Source organism: Sphaerodactylus townsendi, linkage group LG07 (assembly GCF_021028975.2).
Source record: "Sphaerodactylus townsendi isolate TG3544 linkage group LG07, MPM_Stown_v2.3, whole genome shotgun sequence".
In the NCBI taxonomy this organism is placed as follows: Eukaryota; Metazoa; Chordata; class Lepidosauria; order Squamata; family Sphaerodactylidae; genus Sphaerodactylus; species Sphaerodactylus townsendi.
In genome coordinates this window covers 37,146,644-37,165,079 of record NC_059431.1, presented here as the reverse complement: position 1 = coordinate 37,165,079, position 18,436 = coordinate 37,146,644, and the positions used below count along the sequence as shown (strand labels likewise).

Below are 18,436 nucleotides of genomic sequence, written 5' to 3'. Positions count from 1 at the left end.
ATTTATTTTTAAAGCTATGGGTTGTTTTGTTTTGTTTTTTGGCTGTCTTCAGCTTTACCAATTCTCATTTCCCCCTTCTAGGATTGGTAGAAGAGGAGCATTTGGGGAGAGTGGAAGGGGCAGAATGCTAACATAGGACTGTCACTCCCAGCACACGAATTTGAGAGTTGATCCTGCTGCTTCAAGTTTTTTTTTTTAAAAAAAAAGTTCTAGGAATCACCTTACATTGAAATCGAACACCTCATCTTTCTAGAGGAAAAAGAGAGGGGTATTTCCAATGATGCAATGAAAGTTATGCTTGTACAACTCTGGGATGACATCCAAGTTCTATTAATGGGCCTTTATGGCAAAATTCCCATTAACTTTAATGGAATTGTAATTTTTCTTTCGGAACAGGGAACACTCAGATTTCATTACAAGGCTGAGAACGCAGGACATGATTCCACCGAACCTGAGCACTTTAAAATCCCATGGAGTTCAATGAGAAAGAGAACTAATGCGCTTTAATATCTCACCCTTATTTTGTAACCTACATTGGGACTACATGGTGTTACAGAAATAAAAAAAGGTGACTGAAGAAACATTCAAACTAAAACTACAGTATTTCTCCTCTTACCCACCTCCCACTCCAGAAATAAATCTGCAGGATTTGACTTGAATAATTTCCTTCTGAAATATGCTTCAAGTATTAGGGACAAAAAAAAATTAGACATATTTACATTTCCTGTCCACAGAGCTTTCTAAAAGCTCCTGTCATTTTAGCTGTTGAATCTCTAGAGCCAGTTCGCAGTAAGAGTGACAGGGGGAAACAAAAGGAGGCATTCCAAGTGTAACTGAAGCAGCCATTTAAAACATATCAGTGAACTCCTAGCTGAAAATGCCCTTTTTATGAAGAAAATGAGAGTTAAAAATAGCGTCAGACACACAGACACACCCTTCCAGAAAATAAAAACTCAAAAGAGTCTTCATTGAAGAGAAAACTTCTAATAATTTATTGACCTTCAGTTCACATTGTGGAAAAAAATGCAGTTTTACAAAACATCAAAATATAGAAGCAAACAAAGAGACACAAACAGACATTTTACTTCTTCACTTGTATGGTTTTTCTTTTTTGGGGTACGTGAACCGCATCTTCAATTGTGAGACAAGGGGCACCATTCAGCTCTAATCACTCTTATTCAGACAGGTGTCAGGCCTAGAGAAAAGGGGCTACACAATTATACCAGAAGTGGTAGGCTGTCCTTTGTTTCATGTTTCCACAGCAACCAGCCCACAAAATACGAAGAACTTTCTCGTCTTATGCCAAGTTTTTTTGTGTGCACTCTTGTGTGAACTGCATTTGTCTCAGAAGTGTGGGCTGCTTTTTAGACCCAAATGGCCAAATAGTAAGCTAGAATTCCCACATCAAGTCAAAGAACAGGAGTCCAAAATATTCACCTGCAGGGCTAGAGGCCCACCCTGATTTTCAGTTTCCTTCAACTCGTACCCAGGAATTAATTCCAAGGACTTGAAAGCAAACCACTGCTTTGAAATTCAACTGCAGTCACTTCAGATGTTTTAGGAAATCAGATGGTATTACAAAAAAGACTCGTGTTACAAGCTAAGCAGCTATACAGAAAGCTGCAGCAGACAGAATTTTGTCACTTCTCTCAACAAGGAAAAAAAGGATTTTAGACCCTTTACTCAAACACCTTGAGACATTCATGTCTGTGCAAAGTGAAAGCAAAACACATTTGACAGTTCCTTTACAGTTACCTATCTGTCCAAAAGGGCAAAGCACAATCATAATGCAAATGGGGGAGAGCAAGGATTTGCAGTGGAAGAATTTATATCAACTGAATTTAAATTTTACTATATACTTTGCAAATTTAATATTCTAAGCCCAATCCAAAGCCCTGAGACAACATAGGACAACGTGACTATCAATGGGCTTATGCTACCCAAAAGGGTGGTATAAATCCATGTTCTGGGTGCTAGCATCCCAGGAGACAAAGCCAGGGTGGAAGCTGACCAAGGTCAGTTCCAACCACGGCTACACTTCCAGAATGCACTTGCTATGGTGGCAGACCTGGCGGGGGTTCAGGAGCTTGCTAGCAGATTTGCCTTTTCGCAAGAGTAAGTGCCTCAGGGAGGGCAAATCCACCAGCATAGGGCCTGGCGACTCCACAACTCCTCCCCCCCCTCCAGATTGGGTTGTAAGGCTCCCTTTCAAGATTTTACAGGAACAAGGTGGATTGGTTTTCATAAATATTAATAGATTGTTGTATTGGTATTCTATATTGTTCATTTTCATATTTGTAGTATGGAGGTAGTCCTTTCACAACCAACTCCAAGCAATGATTTTTAGACTCTGGACTACAGAATCACAATGAAACCAACACAAAAAATTCTAAGGGTCTTTTACAAAAAAAGATAAGGAACAAGTTCAAAACATCACCCCTTCTGCATTTAATGCAGCTTTACTGAACATTGTAAGAACTGAAAAGTAATGTTGGGTGATCAAATGTGATAACATTTGCAGACATTACATCCACATATTTTCAGAGCTAAACAACTGCACATATTGGGAGCGCTTGCTACCAATGGTACTTTTGACATACATGCTGTCTAAATAAGAGCAATGCACATACTTTACACGTGTATACAGCTTCCGTACATGGAAACCATGAAAAATCCAGTAGTCAGTTTGTATGTACTGAAGTCACATAAAGCGTGTGCTGTGTCTCTTTAGACAGCATGGCAACTGAGGATCAGGAGGATGTATATGTAGTTTGGAGGCTTCCAGTACACATACCTGTAATATCTGAAAAGTTAGTGACGTGAACATCTATAAACCTAACATACTACCCATTGTCTGGGTACATGACTTCAGCCCATGTGCACAGTACATTTGTATCTGGGTGTAGGAGGGTTGTTAATTTAGAAGGCTTTGAAGCAGCCTTTCTTGTTACAGTTGTACCAGAAGAAAATGTTTTTGTCCCTCAAAACATGCAAATCGGAACAGTGGTTTGTCATACAAAGTTTAAGAACCCCTGAACTATGGGAATAATTCTTCAATAATCTAACATATTTAAAAGTCACAAGTATTCAAAAAATTGAAACATTTATTTCTTATTAACAAAATATTCCAGAAATGAAACTATACAGTCAGGAAAATGAGTCAATGGCAAAATTCCTGAACTGTTAATGTTTTTTTTTCAAGTGGCAAAAGTGCTGTTAAGAGCGGAGCTGATTATGATGAAGGCAGGCATCATCATTGTGACTTTAAGACATGCATGCATGCATCTCAAAATAATTTTGTGTCTGCAACATTAAGACATGACAACCCCCAGAAGTTTTGTAGTCTGCACTGTACTAATGCTTATGACCTAGAACACATCAATACAGGCTTTTAGACTAAATTTTTGGCAAAGAAACCATGCGGGTTCAATATGAAGTGTGTCATCACAACCAACTTAAAGTTAATTTGGAGGGGAGAGTACATTTAGAAATCTCTTTAAGCAGGTACACTTACAGGTACGAAGTATTTCAAGGTCTTTTTATTTTATGCAAAATCATCCAAATGTTTGATGATTTAGCAGCCTTTTTCCTCTGAATATAACAGGAGAGGAGAGAAGGACACATACATACTCTTTAGAAGTAAAATATATCCAGTTAATGTAAAAAAATGGAGAGAAAGCTACACACAAAATATCTCCCTACTTATTTTTAATCAGAAAGTTCCCCTTGGTCAGATAAACCATGACAATGGTAAACATCCCATATGCAAAAATAAATAAATAAATAAAAACAATTGTTGAATAATGCCAGGAAACAGAGCTCTGTGCACAGAAAGTCTGCCAGGGTTCCCCCCTCCCCCAATTTCCAGTAGTGTTGAAGCTGCACAAAAAGAAAGCTGTTAAGTGACTGTGGTTGTTTTCAGTTGAGTTCATTCAAAAACACATGACTCCGCAAATAAAGCGTACTATCAACAAGTTGCGTCGCACGTCACCTGGAGAATCAATGGCCTGAGAAAGTGACCTCTGTGACTTCTTCCTTTCGTAGGCGTGTAATCTAAGACCCTGCCTTGCAAACCTTCCTTTTCTGACCCCTCCTTCCTACTCCTCTCCCTGATTACTCAGCCTTTTTCTTGTGCAGCAGAGCAAAATCAGAGACCATAGAATGTGCAAAACATATGATTCACATAAGCCCTTACTTACAACTAAAGACAACTGTCGGCATTGTTTCGGCATGCAAGCACTGAATAATAAATAGCTATATCTACAACAAGTAATTTTGAAGCAGAACAGTGGTAGTAATTAATAAATACAACGGGAAATCAAATATTCTGGGGGCAGGGAGTTATTTGCCTCCACCTATCAAGGCTGCAACCCTTTCCCCCTCATTTTTAAAGTTGTGTTGCTCTTTAGCAAGTAGACAGTTACTCGCGTCAGCAACAACAATACAGCTTTGCCATTTCAACTGATGCTTTGGGCAATGCCTAAGAAAACAAGCTCATCTCAGTGGCAGGGATACAGCTGCAACTTCATTCACAAAGACATCTTAATGCTCCAGACCTGGCCCACTTTCCTATGCAGCTGCTGCTGACGCTTCAAACTGTCACAAAGAGAGGTGACAACCATTTCAAATTCTGTACACAAAAAATAGTAAAGTCCATGAAAATTGAGGGTTGTGCTGTGTTGTGCAGTTCAGAAGACGTCCATTTTTCTCCTCCCCCCTCCCCCCCTTTGATGGGCTGATTGAACTTGACATTAATCCACAATTACAAACACAGAGACCAGATCAGAAGTTCATTCATTCATAGTTAAACCATGTGCTGATATACTGAAGACAAGGGTCTTCTTCCATTCCTTCATTACCAGCTTTAAGAATGCAGAAGGTGCAGAAGATTTTCTTCAAACTCAAAAAAAAATGTTTTCTTCATTAAAGCCAGTTCTCCAACACTGAAGTTCCACCTTCTTCACCAAATAATGGAATAAACTAAACAAAAGAAAGAAAAGTTTTAAAGACTTTTGGGGAAATGCCACAAAGTTGTAATAATTCAAAGAAACATTTGACACAAAAAGCTGTTGCCTTTTTAGCTAGCAATAGTTAGTTACTGATGGCTAATCAAACAAATTAAATTTGCTGAAAACTAAATCCTGCCACTTCTATTAATATCTCCTTGTTCTGACAGTATCTGTGGAAGAAGTTGCCTGACAAAAGTTGCAGGATAGCCACTTTGGTCCTGAGCCAAATCAAACTAGGAAAGAGGGGAAAGCCAGCCTATTGGAAGAAGAGAATCCCTTGCTGTTAACTATGGTGAATCCTGAATAGAATGGATTCAACATATGAATGGCCGACATATTAATCCCCTTATTTAAAAGGTTTCTGCTTCATTATGTCAGAACTCTGTTTCACGGGGCTTTGTCATGTGACAATATGGTATGCTTCAATGCCTCCACTATTGAAGCCCTTTTTGCAAGCTGATTATTCAGTGTAAAATATTGGCTTTGGATGCCACAGTTTGGCGTCTGTACTGCATCTTCCCACTCCATTATGCTAAGAGCCGGGTTTTCAAACCAGGCACCATGCTGATTTTTAAAGTAGCAATTAATAGCACTGCCAAACGCATGAGGCAAAGTTTTGATGGGATTTCCGTTGGTATAATTGCAAAACTGCTCCAGTTAACATGGTGGCAATTGATTTGGAAGTTACTGAAAGCTGGACTCAAACCTCAGTTGTAAATTCTTCCCTCTGTCTCAATATAGTGGGGAACAGTTCAACACTGATGTGCAACATCCAAATGTTTAAGGACAGGCTTCCACCCCGCACAAACACACACCCCTTTTTGTTGCTTTTGAAACATTCCTGGTTTATTAAGGCCCTCTGCACATTTTTGTGTCTACTGTGTCACTCTGTCCTCACCCGACAACCTCTTCAGCCATTTGACCCAATATTAATTCTGAAGGGAAAAAAACAAAAGCAGACCAAGATCTTCCTAACTGTGCTCAGGCTGGGGCCACACAGCACCATGAAAATGAGCACAATCAGAAGTAATTTCCTTTCTATCCTTCCCTCCCACTGACAGAACAGCAGGAGCCAGTAAGAATCTACTAGCAGGATGAACGGACAGAGCCAGAGACTGTACCCTAAGGTCATAGCCATTCAGTTATCTTTAAGCTAAGGAAAGGGGGAGGAGAGCAGCAGAGCAAGCAAATTTGCTCTGTGCCCTTATTAACTTGAAAGGGCAGTCCTCTGAATATACACATCACATTCTTTTATCCTTCTTCCCCCTTCAAACAATTCGGTGAAATCCTGAAAGAACGTGTCAGTATTTTTCTTGGAACGATTTTAAAACTGTCTGACTCCTATGATAATCATATTAATAAGCACAAAAATAATAAATGGTGAGATTTCAAAAGGGGTGTGACTGGTGCTCTCTCAAGTCTGCATGTTTTATTTGATTTAATTAAGAGTTAGGGGGAATTAAGTTAGCCTCAGTTGTGCAGGATATTCTCAAACACATTTAGCCAAAAATTGACAAAATCCATTATTTTATTTGGGCGGCGGGGGGGGGGGGGTCATCCAATCTATGCACAAACTTTAATTTGAATCAGGACTGGCATACCACAGAAACCTCACAACTTGAATCACGTAAAGGACACTAAATTATATTGTGAATGATGAGGGCGTGCCTCGTTCTATATTTCTGGGTAAAACTAAGGCAGAATGAGACCTGAACAGCATATTGACAGAAGCTACTGGTCAACCACATGTCAGTTTTCTGAAGGAAAAGTGGAATACATTTGCAGTAGACGAATGGAAACATGACTGACTTCTGGTGACAGATTTTACATGAATGACAATAATGGGTCAGCTATGTAATTTACCATGTGAACTATGGGGAAAGGGACCAAAATGTGTGAACCAAGTTTACAATACTTGGGTCCTAGCTGACGGACCTGTACTTCCACAAACTAATTTGCCACAGATTTTACAACTGCTCCTAAATGACTCTCCTGTTTTAGTTCTCTAGTCAGCTAGAAAGATAATAGGCTATCCTGGTTTTATTGCAAAGGCCACTTTGCCAGTTCCTTTCAAGAGGAGGATGCCAACAAGCTTTTACAACCAGAGTGAATATATGGATCCATTATGCAGCATCCAAATCCTAAAAGAGTTAACAGGGCACATGTCTCTTAAGGAAATCTGAACTGCAATCCTTGGACTACTTCCATTGGAATAGGCCACTATGTGGTTTAACATTTTGGGAGTCTTTTAAAGTTGTTGTTTTTAATTGCATTATGTCAATTTCAGTGAAACTAGTTTGGTAATGCTGCATTTCTATACATATTTACTTGGCAGTAAACTGCATTGTAGTCAGCAGGGCTTATTAATATTGGGCTGTATGGACTCAGGAGTATTATGAAATACGTACAATTACTTTTTTAAAAGTAAATAGTTTTTAGGATGTCAGTTGCAATTGAACAGAGCAATCCTACACAGATTTACGCCAGTCTAAGATCATTAATTTCAATGAGCTTAGACAAGAGAAAATAAAACATAGGCTTGCACTCTGTAATTCTTGCAGGAGAACAAAAAGTTGTGTTTAAATCAATTGCTAACATCTTATTAAGAAAATGTTATATTGCAAGTGAGATTTTATTGATGTTTCAAAATCAAAACACACATCAAAAGAGGGAAAATATTTGCAAGAACAGCAAAAGATCTACATAGCCACCTGCGTGAGCCGGCTCCAATTCAAAGTAGCTTGTGAGCAGATGCCTTTCTACTGAGGTCACCAATACTGCACCTGTTCACATCATCAGGTGTGAATTTGGGTCATGGCACTAAGCTATAAAGTAAAATTTATGCACTTTAGAATGCTCTGAACTGCAGACAAAATTATTACTTGAGCCAACTGGCATGTCTTCTTACAAGCCATCAGATCACCATGATATATCATCACACACAGGAGCTACTCCTCCCACCCCAAAGCAGATATTTTCTTCTTAACTGTGATAAATATCCCAATTCCATTAAGATCAGCTACATGACCCCCCCGGATTCACAGATGGCCTCACATTTGAAATGGTCATGGGCTTTTCCAAAACAAGCTGGCTGGATACATTTGGGCCAGTCAGTTTGTCAACCTAAAGTAGCTGAGGGGAAAACATTACACCTTGCCAAAGTGAGAGCTCTGTGGTGGTTGGCCTGTGTTAGCTGTCAGACGTAATTGACTGTTTTGGATAAACAAAGGCAGGGGTGTCCAACTCTGGCGCTTGAGATGTTGCCATTGAGATGCCAATTGGTCATGCCAGCAGGGGCTGATGGGAATTGTAGTCCATGAACATCTCAAGCACCAGAGTTGGACACCCCTGAACTAAAGGATAACCCCAGAAATAAAGGGGAGCAAGATTTGTTCGGAGCACTAATCAGGTATTGATTTCGTGGTTGATTAGCCTTTTCTTCAGGGCATGATAGATTTCATTAAAAGTAAGCATGTTAAGTGCATCGATGGAGTATCCTAGTGCTAGGATTTTCCTTTTGACCAAACTATTCCATTCATTAAATTGTGGATCAATAAGGGCCTGGAGACAGAGTCCCTCAGCTTTAAAGCAAACATGAAGCCAGAACGTAAATGTTATAAGCCATGCTCTCATTTCCAGAAGATTTTGGCCAGTTTCAAGACAGAGTACTGCATAGGGAACAGATTGGGGTAAACCCAGAATCTTATAGAGAAAATTTGATTGCACTTGTTCAATTGACCTGTTACAAGTCCCTATCCCAAGTGGCATTCCACAGTATAGTTGTTGAATAACCTTGATATTGAAGGTTTTGAGTGCCGGAGGGACATACTGGTGGCCTTTGTTGTAATAAAAGCAAAGTAGCACCATGGAGATGTTTTTACTAGTGGCAACTGCTACTTTGTGGTGGAATGCCCAGCCCGATTTGTAATGGGGAAAAAAGTCCCAAGTATTTACATTGTTTAACTTGCTCAAGTATATTAAACCTCCAAAACCCACCAAAGAGATCTCCAACAACTAGTAAAAACAACTATTTTTGATCTCTCAAAATTCAAAAATAAACTATTAGTTTTGCAGTAGTCATTGCAACGTGTCAAAAGGCGTTCAAGTCCCACCCTGGAACAGGAAAACTGGCTGGTTTAATATATAATAATAAGTACATGAGTATGTAATTAATCTTACTGATTTCAATTGAACTTTTTTTCCCCAAGTAACTGCAGTCATTACAGAAACCTGGAATAAACATGCTAATCACATGCAATTAACACACCATCAGTTTATAGAAAAATAAATTAGATGGAAGTGAATGTTTAATCATCCATCATACCATACCTCTATATAGTCATCAAAGCAATATGTGACGGCTCTATGCACAATTAGTTCTGGCTACTTTCAGGCATATACTTCTGTAAAGGCACACAGAGGGCGATCAGACACCCATCCAGAAGAAATGCCTGTGGTCATATTAGATGAACAAAATTCTGCAATTTACCTATGAATTTTTGAGGCTGCACCAATTCACACTTTATACTGCCCACACAAATACATAACTGGAGCCAGAATGTATTCACAGCATTGAACAAAACATCCTGTATCAACCAGACTTGTATTGCAAGCTAACAAGGTTTAAGTAAAAAGGTTGACTGTCTTCATATATTACCCAAACTTTTCCTATGTCCCTTTTACCTCTGAAAAAAAGTTTAACTCATTCTGTTGAAGCCTACAGATGAGATATTCTATACATGTGAAGAACACATTTGTAAGTTCAAGTATGGTTTCTCACCTGTATAAGCCATGCATGCACTTATGAAGGGAGATGCTTCCATGTGCTCACAAATGCAGTAGGAATGAGAGAATAGGGCACTGTGGTTATGCTGTTCCATACATCTAGTGTAGGGTCATAGCAATCTAACGTTTTGCATCTCTGGATACCAAAATACCCTCCAACAACATACAGCTTGTTCCCAGATGCTACTGCATGGCAGCTCATTCTCTTAGCTGTCACATCTCCAACTTTAGTCCACTGGTAAGTTTCACTGTTGAATTTATAAGCTGAGCATGCAGAAAATTCGGTATCTCCACCCATAATAAAAATCTGGTTGCCCAGGACTGCTGCAGCTGTGTATCGCCATGGCTGAGGGCAGGTGGCTGGTACTGTCCACCTGTTTTCACACAGGTCATAACACTGAACTTTGGGTAGCTTATCATGGCTGACACTAGTACCGCCAAAAGCAAATAGCTTCAGCTTTGCACTGACTACAGCTGCATTGCTCACTCCTTCCCGAAGTGGAGCAACCATTGTCCATTTATTGGTCACAGGGTCATACTGTTCTACTTGCTTTAAGGATACTGAAGGAGATGCTGGAAGACAGCCAGTGGCTGCTGTGTGCCCTCCCACAACATACAGGCAGTGTTTGAGTTCTGCAGAACCATGACCAAATCGAGCTACCAGCATGGGAGCTGCTTTGGACCACTCTTCATGAAGTGTATCATACACCCAAACATCTTTTGAGACACCGTTTTCAGATCCCCGGCCACCAGTGATGTAGACTTTACAGCCAATAGCACATGCACTGAACTCTTTTCTTGGACTTGGGATGTCTGCTTTTGGAATGATCTCTTTTGCTTTTTGGTCCACCAGGTAGAGCTTATCACACATGAAGGTTTGTCCACCCAGAAGAAACAGGGCATGGCCAGTTTTACGAGGTCTTGCACACAAACTAGTGACTACACCATCATTTTGCAAAATCTTCAACTTGCACCTTATAGCTTCTTCTACAGTCTCTTTACTTTTCCTTTGTTTGGTGATAAGCTCTTCAGTAGCTACATTCTCCATTAGATAGATGGCCGGCAAGAGAGCCAGTCTCACAGTCTGCAGTAGATCAGGCAAATAACAGTGCCGTTTATTGAGATCATAGTTAACCCAGTTCATGGCAGACTCATAGACCAGTCGTTCATCCTCGGTCTCTAATTCTTCACTCGACAGGAGCTGCACAACCATGTCTTTGGGGAGCTGAAGAAAATCATCACTTTTGCTAATGGTCTGGAAATTGCTAAGGCACATCCTCCAAGAGAGCTCATAAAGTTTAGTACATTGGTGAGCATCTGAGAGAAGCAGCATGCCAAGGCAGTTAGTGGGGTGAAGGTTCTTCTCTAAGAATTCTGCACAAGCGTCCCGGATGTCTTGAAATTCCAACATGTCACCAGCTTCCAAAAGGGACTCTGCATTCTCTTCATTGATGATGACCCTGGAGGAATAAGCATAGTCCAGGAGAAGTTCAAGAACCTCTGGGTGGATAGAATTATGGAAGTTGACCTCACTTGCTTGGCTTTCTTTGAGTCCTCCACTGAACATTGCTTCAAAATACCGGCTGCAAGCTGCTAGGACAGCTCTATGGCAAGGGAATGACTTGTTTCCAGCATGAAGAAGCACATCTGTAAAAAGACGTTGCTGGCGCAGAAGGTTTAGATGAGTAAGGACACTATCAGCATATGAAGATTTATGGAATAAATATATATTTATGGAGCCAGTGCTGGCTCTGGACTTGCGATTCTCATGCATGCTGACTGACATTTTCTTCCGCACCTAAATGAATGAATAAATAAATATAGTTAAGGCATCTTGAGAGAACAATTCAACTTTCTTTTATATTTTCTTAAAAAACCTCTTTTCCCCGGCTTCTAAAGAATGTATGCTGAGTAATGCTGAACAACAGCTGAGGGCAAAAAACTTGGTACAGGTTTGTATTGTATGAATTTCCTGAGTGGCACATTCTAAAAAGTTATTGCTCAAGACAGCAAGTTCATCTTGGCAAACCAGATCTCCTGGTTTCATGGCAATTTGAAGTGACAAGATGGGGGGAAAATAAAAGAGATAGACAGCTCTGAATTTTTCTCACACCCAAATGTACAGCAGCTGATTCACAAATATGAACCTATACACATATTTAAAACATTCTTTTGTTTTGAATCACAGTAGGAAAAGCAACAAGACATAGTACTTTAGGAATGTAAAAATGCTGCATGGAATCCAAGCATTCTCAAATTAAACTCATTATATTAAACTCGTTAAAGCGATGATCTGATAAGACAGTCCCACAGAGCCAAGGAAGATCACACTCCTAACTTTTTTTTAGTATAATCACCCTAATATTATGGATGCTAACTCACAATGGCACCCACCCTTTCTCCCCAGAAACCCATATTCTAGTACTGCAAATGGTATCGTTTCACCCATATGCTAAAACAAAATAGGGCTCTGAGTTTGTTTTAAAAGAAATAGAACTAGGTACTCAAGAGGAGGACAATAGCTCAAGAATAATCTAGTTGGTTCCAAAAAGTATTTGGTTTATAATATACTTGAAGGGAAGGGAATCTCAGGAATATCTTTGCCAGTATCCTTCAATCTGGGCTGAGCTTCTGTTTCTCTTCCTGTTACAGGTAATTGGTCGTGCTGACAGGGGCTGATGGGAATTGTAGTCCATGAACATCTGTGGCACCAGAGTTGGACACCCCTGGGTTAGAGGATGGAAGAGTTAGAGAGAAGGGATTTGTTAGGATAGGAAGCTGCTGTATTAAAGGTGGGAGCACTACCACAATAACACACCTGACCACAACAGAAAGCTCTCTCACTCAGACCTGAGTTTCAAGCCCTGTGGGAGTGAGGTCTGATTGCTGTACAGGCCAAACCAGGTTTAACTGAGGTTTCATAGAAACCATTTCAGCCCAGAGGGAAAGCCTAAATCTGTACAGCATAGGCCAAACATAGGGATAAAGGCGGTTTAAAAGGCAGGAAAAATGCAATTTGTCATGACCTCCATGAAACTTTCCCACAAGATTAAACCTGTCACCCAGCCAGAAAGAGTCAACAGAACCTGAAGAAAGAGAAGCGGAGGTATTCATTAATCTGCTACTGGGTGATGAGTCAGATGTACTTCAGAGGACTTGGCCAAGCTCTATAAATACAGAACTTGGAACACACAGTGAACAGACCTGCTGTAAAATGCAAGGTGACCACAGGGCCTGGCTACAGACTGATGCTTCAGTCTGGACAAAGGACGAGAGGCAAATACAGGTAGTAAAAGGTGGGCATTAACCCAGCTCCCAACCCTACTCTGGCACTGTTGCTACAAGGTTACTTATTTTCAATACTTGAAATGCCTCCTATTTATTATCGCATTCGACACATGCTGTTACTCTCAAGGAAGCTAGGCTGGCTGCTATTGTATAATGTAAGGAGCATACCTCAATCTGTCCTATATACCAGTCATCCTTGGTAGTAAAATATTATTGTATTATTTGGATGTCGGTATTTAGTTTAGTAACGATCATACCACACAAACAGCTTCATTGAGTTATCTGCCTTGTGTTAAATTTGCAAAGCAGTCACATAATATGAACAATGCATTTTGAACACAATGTGTCGAATTTCTGCATTAACATAGCACAGTGCAAGTAATTAAGAATGACATTACCTGGAAAAGAAAACCTAAGTCTCACCATTCACTCAGAGTACAGCATTATTATTAGAAGTCACTTAATGTCATCAAGTTATCTGACAAATAATCAACAGTAATTTGACATTCAAGAGCCTCAGAAACTAATCCTGGATTAAATTTACATTGTTGCTGAATGATTACCCTCAATGAACCCCCTGCTACACTTAGGAAAAAGCTGACTTATTTCCTTATCATTCCTCACAATCATCAAATGAAGCCTTGCAGTTAGACCTTGGTACATACTATGAATCTATCTTGAGTTTTCTGTACTACCACTCAAGGTCAACTTTCTCCTTGCAAGATTCAGTATTGCTGAACACTGATGCCCCCAAGATCTTCCATCCTCTAAGCTCAGTCAAAATCAAATAGCTAGAAGAAATTCTGTTGTCATTTTATCCCACTGCTACAAGAAAATGCTACCTTATGTGATCCGATCCAAAGCACTGCTATGTCTTCAGCACAGTGAAAAAAGAGAAGCATGCCTGAGGTAAGCATGGGGAGCTTTATATATAACAGTATCCCAAAACTCAACCAAGTAAGAGGTCTCTCAAATTTGAAATTATAATTATTTTCTCCTTCAGCTCTGCAGGGGTAGAACTTCAAACACATGAAAAATTTACCTCTAGGCTGGTAGAGAGGTCTTGTCTTTTAGTATAGATCAGACCTTTCAATAAGTAGTCCTTGGGAAGGAAGAAAACCTGAAACTTAACACACATTTGCATCTAAGCAATATTTTTTTTAAGGTTTTGCTAGAGCACAACTAAAGTCAGGCCAATTCCATGTACTACCAGTAGGTCTTACATCATCACACAGGAAGAAGTCCTTACCATAAGAGCAACAGCCTAACAATACCATAATAAAGCTTCATTTTATTTGAAATTAGCAACTAGTGCTCTAATGGCCATTTATGGGGCAAGGCAAAACTAGGAAAGAGAAAGCATGCCCCCTCCCCAATTATTAAAATTACACAGACAAGTCTCTATTCTGCACATGAAAGCATCCCCTTGAAGCAAGGTATTTCAGAAAGCCATGTACTTGTAGGGTTGCTCTCTGTTAAGCTTTTGGAAAAACTAAAGTGCTCTGCTTTCCATAAGAAAATTGTAACTTCAGAAGAATTCAGGGTAGAGTGAACAAAACTGGATAAAACTATGCACACACAAAACTGGACACACACACACACACACATACTTCTTACATTTATCTCTCACTAATTCTCCAACCAAGAAAATATACCCTGATAAGATCATTAAAAAAAAACAAAATAAAGGCTTAATAAAAACCCCACTCATTAATAAAAACCCTGACAATTTCGTTTCATATAACATTAATGCACTGGCTGACTTCCAAGCCATCTCAAAGGGAGCCCTATGGTCTAAACACACCCATATGTATGAATCTCTGATCAACCAGGAATTTTGGGTGCCCTACTAAATATGTAGGGCTGTACTGCATTTCAAATAGTTCTGCTGAAACATTTTGTTCTTTCATTTGTTGTGCAAATTATGTAAGCCTCCAATATTTTAGCAAATGCAACCTACAGAGACATTAGGTAACTCTGTTCAGACAAATTTCCCTTCAGTATGAGAATATATAGAAATGAAGGGCCAGTCAGCTAAACATAGCTCACCTAAAACATACAGACTGAACCAAAACACTGCACCATTAGGAATTCATAGGCAGCACATCAAATTATATACATAGTTGATGGCTCTTGTATGCTCTTCCGTTCTGAGCAGGTTTAAGGAATAGCATAGGACCGTGGTGGTGAACCTTTGGCACTCCAGATGTTATGGACTACAATTCCCATCAGCCCCTGCTAGCATGGCAAATTGGCCGTGCTGGCAGGGGCTGATGGGAATTGTAGTCCATAACATCTGGAGTGCCAAAGGTTCGCCATCACTGGCATAGGAAATGCCAAGTGAATTAAACCCTATTGTTTCCACATGTTGTAAGTTCACAAGTCAGGCATTATGGTGAATATTCACAGAGGACATTCACATATATACTGTCTCTGAACTTGAGAATTCGCCTTAGGTTTGCTTTGGACTTAGAAAACAGCATGCTGGCCAAGTCAACCAAATGATTTCATTTGGTTGCACCATGACAGAGATAAAATAAACATGTTCTAGGTATCTTATCTTCCTTCTGACTATTCAGTAATTTCTTTCCAAAGTTACTCTGGAATATATATAGAAACATAGCCAAGTTTTGATCTTTAGAGATTTGTTCTGATAGGATTTACCAACGTTGTGTTCTTCATATGCTGCAGCATTACTCTACTAAATCTGACAGGAAGATTTCTGCCATAAATCTGAAAGGAAGATTGATTGTTACCCCTAAATCCTGTGGACAGGATCCTGTGCCCTCTGACTTCAAAAGACTTACCTGAGGGGCAGACTTGTTACTAAGCAAATATTAATACTTTTTTTTCATTCTTTATCACATGCACCCCCTATACATGGCTTGCTAAAGATTCTACTTCTAATTTTGGTTTATACAGACCTCCCACAAGAAAGCCACTTAGCTCAACACCAATCACGATTCTTTCTTCCCAGGTTTGCAATAAGCACTGAGGTGCCAAAACGGTACATAGTCTTATGCATGCTTTCTTGGAAGTAGGTCCAGCTTTCAATGGAACTTACTCTCAAGTCAGCATGCATAGAATTGCTGCCTAAATCCATTATCTTGATCCAGAACAGAACCTATTGTTTGGATAATCCTTTACATAGCTTTTTAAATATGCAGATGCCAGGCCAATAAAAATACACACACACCTAATGACCAACCCCAAGGTCTAGGAGCAAACCAGTGGCCAGAGATCCTTTTTTTGTTGTTTTGCAATTTAGAAGATCACATAACATCCAACCACCATAAAACCCACCCAGACTATAATCTTTTATTTCTGAAATCTTCATCTAGTAATCTAGGAAAAACACCCTCCAAACTATCCGAAGATTGACTGGGGGAGATAGAATTTGTCTTGTGTTCCTTTTGATTTATTTTACGATCCCATAGATCAAAATGCTAAGTGATCTATTCTATTATATGATGCCTGAAGTTTGAACGCGCGCAGCTCGGGACGTTTCCCCGTCTCCGGTTTGCACGTTCCGCAGCCGCCTCGAAGGGCAGCAAAGCATGTGTCCCTCTGCCAAAATACAAAAGCTCTGTCAACGGCTGCCTCGCGGTTCCCTTGGCTTTGAAATGAAAAACCAGAGCCATCCAGGGAAGGGAGAGGAAGGAAGCATGCCGCACACCCTCTGACCCTCCCTCTTCCTGTGGGACGGGAAAGGAAGAAACGTGCCCTGCCTGGAGGGTGCAGCGACCCATCTCCGCTTCTCAAAGCTGCATAAACAATCACCACCTCCTCTTCAGGAGTAAACCCCAGGTGCACTGCGCGCGCGCGCACGCACGCACACACACACACACACACACACATCTTAGTTTCAAAACTAGAGCTGAAACGTTTCATTCAAACTTGGAGATAGCACTTCATGGCGCAGCACCTATTCCCCCTCTTCAATGTCCTCACTGCTGAGACGGGTTGTATGACTGGGCGCAGGGGGGAGCTTTGCACATGCTCATATGCACTGCCTTTTTAAAGTATTGCATTCGTTGCAGGGCTTCGCCTTGGCATGGAAAACAGGCTTCGGGGCTACACCACAGTTGGGGAAAGTCCTGTGGACATCAATGGTTTTTCTTTCTGAATAAATCTGCACAAAACCAGATTCATCCTGATTACAGGAATAAAACACACACACACGTCCAAAGAGAAGGCCACCTGCCCCGGGAGAAGCATCCATTCCGCCCGGCCAACCCGCCAGCCCCCTTAAAGCTGCAACAAGTCAGAGAAGGAGACCAAACTTACGGCCGCTGCTTCCTCGGGGCGCTCACGTCCTGCAGCTCATGACATGGAAGCGCAGGGCAAAGAAAGACAGACGAGGCACGTTTCACGGAGTCGCCCCCTCTTCGCTTTCCTCTTCGGCTGCCTTTTCCCGAGCCGGCGGTGCCGCTCCTTCCTTCCTTCGACAAGAGAAAGCACGAGGGGAAACGACCCTGCGCGCTCCTGCCGGGGCAACTGTCCGGCGCCTTTGCGCAAAGCCCAAGGAGGCGGGGTCTGCAGCGCGCTCGCTGCCTTGGCCGCCTCTCCTCCTCTGGCTTTGGCCGGGGCGCGCGAGGGTGGATATGGATCGCTGGCGGGGAGGGTCCCCGATGCAAAGAGGGAGGGACGCGCAGGGGGCGGGAGAGGCAGCGGCGTAGCCAGGTTGTCACATGGGTTGCGCAGAAGAAGAGAGGAAAAGAGAGCCAGGCGGCAGGAGCCAAGACGAAGCTCCTCCCTCGGTTTAGGCGGCAGGTTCGCGGGGAAAGCTGCCCAGCAGTGGCCGCCGTCCAACGTTCCCATGTGCGGGATGCATGCTGGGCTGGCTGCCGCAGAATTGGGGCACTCTGGTGGGTTTGTCCTGCAGGGGTCCCTAACGTTTGAGGCAACCCACGAAGAGCCAGGGGGGTGGAGCGCCGGGCTGGGGTTCAAATTAACCACGAACTGTCGTTGTGACTTATGTGAACTTGGACCCGTTGAGCCTAACCTACTTCACGGGGTAGTTGTGTGGCTAAAATGTAGTGGGGGACGCTTTACGGTTTCCCGTCCAGTTTGGACGAAGAGGGTGATTAAAAAAACACTAGCAGAATACACAAGCCCACCAGTTGTGCAGTACAGGTACATAATTTAGGTCACCTGTAATCCTAAATCAGCCATGTGAGGCACTTCTGAAGACTGGGGTACAAAAAGATGCCCTGCAACAGTTTTTTTAAGTCTGTTTCCACAGTTTCCCACAAGGTGTAAACATTTTAGTTTTCAGCCATCAGTTCTTCTCTCCCCTGTTTTGGAGTTCTGTGAGTTTCAGAAGTCTTTCACAAAGTTGCAAGATTCTATAT

At 41.3% G+C, this 18,436-nt stretch overlaps 1 protein-coding gene across 1 annotated transcript; it reads right to left on the bottom strand.

Annotated features, from left to right (window-relative positions):
* Nucleotides 1–968: 968 nt before the first annotated feature.
* On the bottom strand, nt 969–17,722 carry ENC1 (ectodermal-neural cortex 1). The gene is made up of 3 exons (XM_048503218.1): nt 17,370–17,722; nt 9,790–11,592; nt 969–4,980 (listed from the first exon to the last, which is right to left on the bottom strand). Exon 2 carries the CDS (start codon nt 11,578–11,580, stop codon nt 9,811–9,813), a length of 1,770 nt encoding a protein of 589 aa, XP_048359175.1. The 5' UTR covers nt 11,581–11,592; nt 17,370–17,722; the 3' UTR covers nt 969–4,980; nt 9,790–9,810.
* Between the last annotated feature and the right edge of the window lie 714 nt (nt 17,723–18,436).